Source organism: Lithobates pipiens, unplaced genomic scaffold (genome assembly GCF_037356315.1).
Source record: "Lithobates pipiens isolate NorthernLeopardFrog02 unplaced genomic scaffold, aLitPip1_a1.2 Scaffold_25, whole genome shotgun sequence".
Lineage (NCBI taxonomy): Eukaryota > Metazoa > Chordata > Amphibia > Anura > Ranidae > Lithobates > Lithobates pipiens.
Genome location: NW_027507787.1, coordinates 46,888,201 through 46,897,940, shown reverse-complemented (window position 1 = coordinate 46,897,940; position 9,740 = coordinate 46,888,201). Strand labels below are relative to the sequence as shown.

At 43.3% G+C, this 9,740-nt stretch overlaps 1 protein-coding gene across 1 annotated transcript; it reads left to right on the top strand.

Annotated features, from left to right (window-relative positions):
* Nucleotides 1-4,350: 4,350 nt before the first annotated feature.
* DDIT4 (DNA damage inducible transcript 4) lies at nucleotides 4,351-6,999 on the top strand. Its single transcript, XM_077454411.1, has 3 exons — nucleotides 4,351-4,518; nucleotides 4,856-5,138; nucleotides 5,767-6,999. The coding sequence occupies exons 2-3, from the start codon at nucleotides 4,898-4,900 to the stop codon at nucleotides 6,249-6,251; spliced, it is 726 nt and encodes a 241-aa protein (XP_077310537.1). The 5' UTR covers nucleotides 4,351-4,518; nucleotides 4,856-4,897; the 3' UTR covers nucleotides 6,252-6,999.
* The last annotated feature ends 2,741 nt before the right edge of the window (nucleotides 7,000-9,740 follow it).

Genomic DNA, 9,740 nt, shown 5'->3' with positions numbered 1-9,740 from the left:
TGTGCCAGCTGTGCCATATTCTGTTAAAGGTCATATGCAACAGTTTCTATTAATGTCTATTAGCGTGCTCCAAAAGAATCAAACTGATGTTAAATAAAGGACAGTGATGATGTATCAGGTATGATAATTGTTTCATGAAGTTTAGAGGATGGTCAGATCTCAATGTCTGCAGCACTTGTGATGATTAGTCCCCCTGCGCCCTGTACAGTACAGACCTCCAGGCGGTGTGTAGGAATGTTCTCTAGCTGTGCCTAGGAACATCTCTAAATACAGCAAAAGGCTCATTTATACTTGTGGTGGCAGGAGAAACAGTAAAAATAGGCAGTTGAGCTGCGTTTTTAAATGCACGTACAGTGGTGTGAAAAAGTGTTTGCCCCCTTCCTCATTTCCTGTTCCTTTGCATGTTTGTCACACTTAAGTGTTTCGGAACATCAAAACAATTTAAACAATAGTTTTCCCGCATCGCACACCTCCCGCCGGCAGTTCACACTGCCCTATGCGGACGGCTGGGAGTGTCAATGATATGTTAATGACATCCCCAGATCCGTCCGCATATCGCAGTGCGATCTGCAGACTCGCACAGGAATCGGATCGCATGGTGTGAACCCCCATGCGATCCGATTCTGTTGCGGACCAAAAAAAGGGTCCCGTGCGAGTTTGCTGTGGGAGCGATGCGAATTCAGCCATACTATCTGTATGGCTGAACTCGCATCGCTACGGAGATCGGATGTGATTTGCACTGCAGTGCGGGTGCGAATCACATCCGGATCTCCCCCCGCAGCAGTGTGAACCCAGCCTAAAGGTGAAAAAAAATCCAAACCATCATGGCCCTGTGTGAAAAAGTGATTGCCCCCCTTGTTAAAACATACTATAACTGTGGTTGTCCACACCTGAGTTCAATTTCTCTAGCCACACCCAGGCCTGATTATTGCCACACCTGTTCACAATCAAGGCATCACTTAAATAGGAGCTGCTTGACACAGTAAGGTCCACCAGAAGATCCTTAAAAGCTACACATCATGCCGAGACCCAAAGAAATTCAGGAACAATTGAGAAAGAAAGTAATTGAGATCTATCAGTCTGGAAAGGGTTATAAAGCCATTTCCAAAGCTTTGGGAATCCAGCGAACCACAGTGAGAGCCATTATCCACAAATGGCGAAGACATGGAACAGTGGTGAACCTTCCCAGGAGTGGCCGGCCGCCCACAATTACCCCAAGAGCGCAGCGACGACTCATCCAAGAGGTCACAAAAGACCTCACAACAACGTCCAAGGAACTGCAGGCCTCACTTGCCTCAGTTAAGGTCAGCGTTCATGCCTCCACCATCAGGAAAAGACTGGGCAAAAATGGCCTGCATGGCAGAGTTCCAAGGAGAAAACCACTGCTGAGCAAAAAGAACATCAAAGCTCGTCTCAATTTCTCCACAACACATCTTGATGATCCCCAAGACTTTTGGGACAACATTCTGTGGACCGATGAGACAAAAGTGGAACTCTTTGGAAGGTGTGTGTCCAAGTATATCTGGCGTAGAAGGAACACTGCATTTCATAAAAAGAACATTATACCAACAGTAAAATATGGTGGTGGTAGTGTGATGGTCTGGGGCTGTTTTGCTGCTTTAGGACCTGGAAGACTTGCCGTGATAAAAGAAACTATGAATTCTGCTGTCTACCAAGAGATCCTGAAGGAGAATGTCCGACCATCTGATCGTGTACTCAAGCTGAAACGAACTTGGGTTCTGCAGCAGGACAATGATCCTAAACACACCAGCAAGTCCACCACCGAATGGCTGAAGAAAAACAAAATGAAGACTTTGGAGTGGCCTAGCCAAAGTCCTGACCTGAATCCTATTGAGATGTTGTGGTATGACCTTAAAAAGGCCGTTCATGCTCGAAAACCCTCTAATGTAACTGAATTAGGACAATTCTGCAAAGATGAGTGGGCCAAAATTCCTCCAGGACGCTGTAAAAGCCTCATTGCACGTTATCGCAAACGCTTGGTTGCAGTTGTTGCTGCTAAGGGTGGCCCAACCAGTTATTAGGTTTAGGGGGCAATCACTTTTTCACACAGGGCCATGATGGTTTGGATTTTTTTTCACCTTTAATAATAAACACCTTCATTTACAAATTGCATTTTGTGTTTACTTGTGTTGTCCTTGACTATTGTTTAAATTGGTTTGATGTTCCGAAACACTTAAGTGTGACAAACATGCAAAGGAACAGGAAATGAGGAAGGGGGGCAAACACTTTTTCACACCACTGTAAATGCGTGGGAATGCACATGAACATGAGAAAACGCATGCAACTGCAACTCCGTAAAGAAAATGTTGAAATAAATGACAAAATGGTTTCAAAACATGCATCACTCGCAGCGAACGCAGAGATTGTGGGCAGCTCTATGGCCCCATGCACGCTTAGCGTATTGGAATCTGGGGCAGAATCATGCGACTCATGATTCCAGAATCGCAGCAAAAAGTGGAGCGTGATTGCTGCGCCATTATTATTTTTTAATGGCACCCTTACACGCAGAATGATTTTGCTGCAAATGCTGTGTGACAAAATGCCTGAAAATTGCAGCAAAAACACGCAATGCCAAAGCACCAGACTCAGTGGCAAAATGTGGTACGTGAGCTTTTCTGGAGCGAAAACGCATTCAAAATGAATGTTGCTGATCCAAACAACGCACCACAAAAAAACACGTAAAAAAATCATAAAAAGCGCGGCTCTGTAGGTGTGGCAAAAAAGCAGAGAAAAAGTGGACCTGAGCTGCCTTCAAAAATGCATGGCACTGAAGTGCATTGATGTGAGCACTCTCTCGATCTCGAACGTTGCCTTCAATGACGCGTTTCAGCATGTTCCAACAAGCACACTGGACATTTTTACAGCTGCTGTTTTTGGCTTCAGACTTTTTTTCTGCAGTCAATAAACTCTCCAGCATGTTATCCTATGTGTCCATGCACACATAGGGGGTTATTTACGAGAGGCAAATCCACTTTGCACTACAAGGGCACTTGAAATTGCACTGAAAGTGCACTTGGGAGTGCAGTCGCTGTAGATCCGAGGGGGACATGTAAGGAAAATAAAAAACAGCATTTTAGCTTGCACATGATTAACAGTAGCTAATGTTACTGTTTTTTTTTTTTTTATAACATCCAGTGTGCATGAGGCCTAAAATGTGAATGCATGAATGGGGCTTAAAGGCTCATTTGCACCCACAGGTGTGTATTAAAGTGTGCGCAACATGCACAGTGGTGTACTTTGTTGCGCGCCACTGCAGTACTCCCCCCCCCCTTCTTTAAAACTTCTATGTCATTTTAAGGCAGCACGATGTGATATATTATAGCAAGTCAGTATATACTGCGCAAAAATTCTGCACGACCAATTTTTATTTCTTACCGCCTGCATTGGCGTGAGCTGAAGCAACACAACGTAACGTAATTTGCCTTGTGTATGTGCTGGGGCTGCTGTCCAATGGGGCCTCTGTGGATAAGGCTGTGCATTTGTGTTCATCATATGACCGAAGCGAATCGCACGGCTTTACTTTAACAGGGTCAAGGCAGACCATCAATGCGACTTGCTCAATAGTCCTAAAGATGTTTTATTGTACACCGCGGGATTGGCTTGGCAGAAGACAGAAGACTTTACTGGAGTGGCATTTTTCTTTTCCTAAGTCAACAACTCCTGATCCCGGAGGACCGATCGAGAAGTTTTTATATATCTCCCCTTATATTGTAAAGCGCTGTGCAGACTGATGGAGCCATATAAATCCTGTGCAATAATAATAATAATAATATAAAGTTTGCAATCTGTGTAAAAAAAAAAAAAAAAAAAAAAAAAGACATGACAGCTCATGTCATGTCTTTTTTATTTACTTTTTTTTTTTTTTACATAGATCTCTAACAATAGACTATGCAGATTTCAGCGATTGATTAGATTCGATGATCGAGGCAAGAATGAGAAGAAAAACATGTTGATCAGACTTATCTGGGGGAGGGGGGACTATCTTAGAATAATAAAAAAAAAAAAAAAAAAGAAGTACAAAGCGATGCTTAGGGATGTCTGCAGTAAAGTAGAGAATTGATGTAGCGAGATGCCTTTGTCTCCCTTCCTCCTCCTCCTACAATAAACACTCTCCCTTTAACACTGTCTCCGGGGCTGTCTGCCCCAACTGTAAAAGGGGGGAGGGTCTTAAAGTCGCTGTAACCGGGCAGGAAAGAACGCTGTGGACGTGCACTGATTTCTCATAGGCTCGCACAATAAGTAGGCGTTCCCCGTGGGCTCAGTCTCAGGTCGAGCCCCCGTGCGGTGGGGGGCGTGGCCGCGCGGCCTGTGTATATAAGCGGATTGTGGAAGTCGGACGATGCCAGTGCCAGGGATGGTAACTCGCGTTCGTGCGCTGAGCGGTGGTGGGGTGACACAGCTGCAGGCGCACGGGTTTTAAGCACTTAATTCAACTTTATTTCCTGCCTATCAAGTTTTATTCTCTGTCCCTTTACCCGAAGTTTTTCTAACAGCACTGTAAGTATGACTTTGTATTAGCATGAACATTGTCACTTGTTTATGTAGTCCTGAGCTGTGGCTGTCCTGGGATGTACTGCTAATATATAGATTGTTTAATTCATCCAATGTCATCAATTTAGACTTGCTGGGATTTTGGATTTTTATTGGCGGTCGTTATTCGATGACTGCAAACCTAACCTAATAAACAATAAAAGCGCAGCGTGGGGGTGGGTTGCGGAGTAAGTCATGGACGTTTGGCAGCTTGTTGACTTGTCTCTAGTTAATCCTGGCTTTGATGAGATGTCATGAGCCATATGATGACCAGCTGACCTTCTTCTTTCTTTGTTCTTTGCAGTGATTTCTACTTGTTTTGCACAAGCCCTCCAGAGAACCAACCATGCCAGCCCGAGGTGGTATGTTCTATGCTGTGCCCTTCTCCCTGCCCCCTCCCATCATTGAGGAGGAACCCATGGACGTGGATCCCAAAGACCTGTGGGATGGGAAGTGTACGGACTTGTCCGAACGGTGTTCCAGTCTTTCCAGCTCTGACTGTGAATCCCTCACCAGTAGTGGCTCCTTCTCTGATTCCTCATTCAGTTCCTCGTCCAGTTCCTCGTCCGATTCATTGTCTGATTGTGGTAAGTTGATTTCTTCTTCTGAACTCATTGTTAATCATTATGCACCTTTTTTATTGGTCTGTAGCCTTTAGACTGCTGGTACAGCTTGTAGTTTTTGTTCTAGCACTATCTTTGTTGGTTATGATGTTTTGACGTGAGTTGACTTTATAGTGGTAAATGGCTTTAGTTTCGTCTGGTGCCTGGACAATACATCAGCTAGTACTTATATGACTTTTTCCTGTTTCTGGTGTCTAAATGAATAGCCACTAGTATTCTTGTGATTGTATTTAACTTTCTTTGCCTAGATCTAGGTTTGCTCTAGAGGTTACCTGGGGTTCCTTGAGCAATTTCTGCCCTCCAATGAGTTCCCACTAACACCGTTAATCTTTTTTAGCGATCTATTGGGGGGGGTCATCCTTCTTCCCACTGACCATCGCACTAATGTATCATGAGTTGTAGTACTTTATCAGGGGCAATTGGGGAAAGTTATTTTAACGGTTCCTCTGTGTTGAAAAGGTTGAGGTTGGCCTGGAGGAACGCTTCCACTTATAGTATTGTGACTTGTATACATCTTCTTCTTCTTCTTCTTTTTGTGTCTAGATGAATACTTTTCAATAGTACTAACGTGACTACTTTTTGTTTCCTGCAGATTTTGATGAAATTGACAACATTTCAATACCTGATTCAGACCTTCTTGTTGACCCGGAAGGTGAGCAGCTTTGTCCAAGTCTCCTCAAGATGATCAAACGTAGCCTGAACAAAGCCAACATTAACTCTTTGAGATGCTCTAAGCTGATCCTTCCAGATGACCTCCTCTGCCACTTGGGCCAAGAATTGATTCACTTGGCATACAGCGAGCCTTGTGGACTTCGGGGTGCACTTATTGACCTGTGTGTGGAAAACAGCAAGGCCTGCCACACAGTGGCCCAGCTAGAGGTTGACCCATGCGTAGTTCCTACTTTCCAGCTAACAGTTCTGTTCAAGTTGGACTCTAGGTTGTGGCCAAGAATTCAGGGACTCTTTAGCACTAAACCTGTCCCTGGGTCTGGACATTCTCTGAAACTTAGCCCAGGATTCAAAGTCCTGAAGAAGAAACTGTATAGTTCTGAAGAACTTATTGTTGAAGAATGCTGAGCAAAAGTCCAGAAAGAACAATTTGGAAGAACTTATGGAGCGTTGTAAAATGTAAAGACTTTCATGCCTGTTATGTGGGGTACTGCAATTACATGAAGTTTAAAGGGGGCTCTCATTTTTACTTTTATTTTTTTGGTAAGGTGACAAATGTGTTATATTTTATTTTTTACCCCTGCCAATTGTTTGGTAACACTTGGGTTAACCTGCCCACTTCCAAATTTAGTGAGCAACATTTGCTGTGCTTTTTACACTGGTATGGAGAAGCTCCAATCCGGGGGGGGGGGGGGGGGTTGTTTAATTTTTACATGGGCTTCAGTTAGGGTTGCAAATATCAATTTGCAGTGGAATGCACACAAAGTATTGAAGGTTTTTACATTAAGTGCACTGGGTTTTTTTTTTTTTTTTTTTTTTATGCTTTGGCAGCTGGTCTGCACTAAAGGGTGGTTTACTCTACCTCTTATAGAGGATGAATTGTCATAATTGATTAAAAGTACATCTTCGCTATCAGAGACCACTTTATGTTTTTCCCTCACTACTGATTCAATGGCAGCTAAAAGAGATGTGCATCTGTTTTCCAGTAGCTCTATTGCAGAAAAGTGTGGAAAGCACTAGTATTCATTCAGATGTCTCTGTATTCTGACATGCTACTTTCATATGGTTTACATTGCTATAATTCACTTGATGTTCAAGTACAAAATCCACAAAATGTGCCTATTTTTACTTTTCTAATAAACCAGGAAATATTTAATCTGTGGTGGTTTTCCTTGTCTTCCAAATTGCACTTTAATGAGGCGAGGGCAGATGCAGTGCTCTCCTATACTTTGCAGGTTCTCATGTATCTGGTCATACTGGGGGAGATTTACTAAGACTGGAACGTGCAAATCGAATGCAGCTCTACATGGGAACCAATCGGCTTCTGGGTTTTATTGTCAAAGCTGAAGTTAGAAGCTGGTTACAATGCACAACTGTTCCAGTTTCTTCCTGTTTTATATCTATCTAGTAGCTTATTATATTCAACTGGACTTGTTAAAGACCTTTCATGGCTTAACTTCTCCATGACTTAGTCTCCAGAACAAGTCGAGCTAGATATGACCAACTTTCCAATGGTATCGTCTAATGCTGGCTATACACAAAGTCCCCTACATATGAATGTTAACAGAACTTGTAAGTCCAACAGATAGCCTAGGTATACAATCGGCGCAATGAATTAATATTTGTATGAAATGGGTTTATAACCTAATACATATATGGGGGGGGGGGGGCGCCCTGAAGTGTAGATACAGCAAACTACACAGAACCATGACCACCAGACATGTGAACAAACTCACATGATTGGACATGCAAAGCTATGTTTGTAAGTTGTTGGTTTGCAACTTGAAGGTTGGTAATTAGGGGACTAATTGTATACCAGTGGATTATATTTCCAAAAAACTGGATTATGAGGATAAATCTAAATCTATTTAATATCCAATTCGGACCCTAATTTACCGTACATTATATTCTGCCATCCGATTGTATAGCGGGCAATAATTGAAGTTGAACCCAATGAAGACTGGTCAATGCATTACTGTCTTAGTGTGACATCCATGATGAATGGCATTGTCTTGGCTCTGTCATTCTAAGACCAGATGAAGCCCTGGCTACACATCCCTGATATGAGGCGTTCTTACTAAAGCCAAAAAGCTGCAGAAGGCCACAAATCGGGGTCTCTCAAGGTTCCCTAGTTTTGGAAATCTGTATGGGTCAGAGGGCTTAACATTATTTTTATTTTATTTTTTCTAGTGTCCAAAGTGGTGTTTTATTCACAAATGACAATGGGGGAGGGGGACCCAGGCAGCCAATGTCTTTCAGGTGCTCTGCACTCCACCTTCACTGAGGTTCTAAATTAAACTTGGTATCATTTAGACCCTAAAACTCCCCTGGCCATATTCAATCCAAACCAGGAGGTTCATTCTTAAGCCCCCATACACTATCGGATTTTCTGCTGATTTTTGTCTTCAGATTTACCAAAACCATGTAGTGCAAGGGCCTGCCTGATTGCATATGAATTGAAACTCCTAAGGTTTGACCTCTATATTCTATGGTTTTGGTAAATCTGATAGTGTGTGTGTGTATATGGGGCTTTATGCTTCTTGCATGCTGGGATTTTTCCCTGGTGTGGGTAGAGGGCATTGGTTCAGCCCCACTGCTGGCAGCCTATAATACCCAGAGGCTGTTATCTGCTGTGGTGTGGCTGGATGGTGCGCTGACTGATACCTATGTTTAAGGCAGTATGTGCCCAGGAATGAATGTCCAGAAAGCACTATTCTAATAGCGGATTTAAAAATTATTTTTTTTTTAAATCTGTCGTACTTGCCTGTTCTGTGCAGTAGTTTTGCACAATGCAGCCCCGATCCTCTTTCTTGAGTCCCCTATCTCCTGCCAAGTGCCCCCATAGCAAGCAGTTTGCTATGTGAGCTCCTAAGCCACTGCTTTTTTTTTTTTTTCTCCCCCCCCCCCCCCCCCCCCTTCGTTGGCTGTGATTGACGGCAGTGGGGGTCTCAGCCAGTGAGGAAGAGACCAAGGAGAGCTGCTGCAAATGGGGGGGGGGGCTGCTGCACTTTTACCTTCATGCATAGAATGCAACTTTGAGCCTTTACAACCACCTTAAAGCCAGGGACAGCCAGGCAACTAGTATCATACATTTTTCAGAAGACAATCGGGAATAGTGACCTTCTGTATTCAGTACAGGATTCCTTCGAGGAAAACATGAAGGCTACCATGATCAATTTTGAATTCTGCAAATGCTTGTTGCCTGGCTCTCCTGATTCACTGTAAGCTAAGGATATCTGATTTTCCTGTTATGCGTTCTTGTGGCTCAAAGTACCGACACCGGTAGGTCAGAATACCAACCAGGCAACTAGAATTTTCAGAGGAAAGTCCAAAAAATGTTTGTTTCAGTGGATCAAGCATAAAATATTGATGCCAGAAGGTCAGGCAAGTTGCATTTTTAGAACAAGGCCAGTAAAATGTGTACGCTTCAGTCATTGAAGCAAGGGCATGAGCCTTGAAGCTGATATGATCCCTGCAGAGGTTGCCCCAGTTCAAATGGTTCCAGTTTAATCCACACATTTTGAATCCATTGACTCAGTTAAAGGTATCTTGTACTAAGGGAATATGTAGGCTGACCTCTTCCTCTGAAAATGCTAGTTGCCTGGCTGTCGTATTGATCTGCAGGCTTCAGCAAATGCTGGTCAGGCAAGCTTGTTCTAAAGCAATGATTCAAAGTATCAGAGGCAGCTATACATTTATGGCAGTCTGCATATTTCTATCAATACATACTAGTATATGTATATTAGATGTTAATGGCATGCATGGTACAAAATGTATAATTGTCACCAAGGAGATAATCAGCTTTCCCAGACACCATAGTATCCCCCCCCCCCCCCCCAATATCTTTAACTGCTTTTCTCTCCAGAAGGATGGTGCCATCTTTGTTCAGGCATCATC

Bases quoted from the DNA above. Each gene is read 5' to 3' on its own strand.
- DDIT4 (XM_077454411.1), top strand. From the start codon at position 4,898: ATGCCAGCCCGAGGTGGTATGTTCTATGCTGTGCCCTTCTCCCTGCCC. The intron at 5,139-5,766 runs GTAAGTTGATTT...TGTTTCCTGCAG, and splicing joins CGATTCATTGTCTGATTGTG to ATTTTGATGAAATTGACAAC.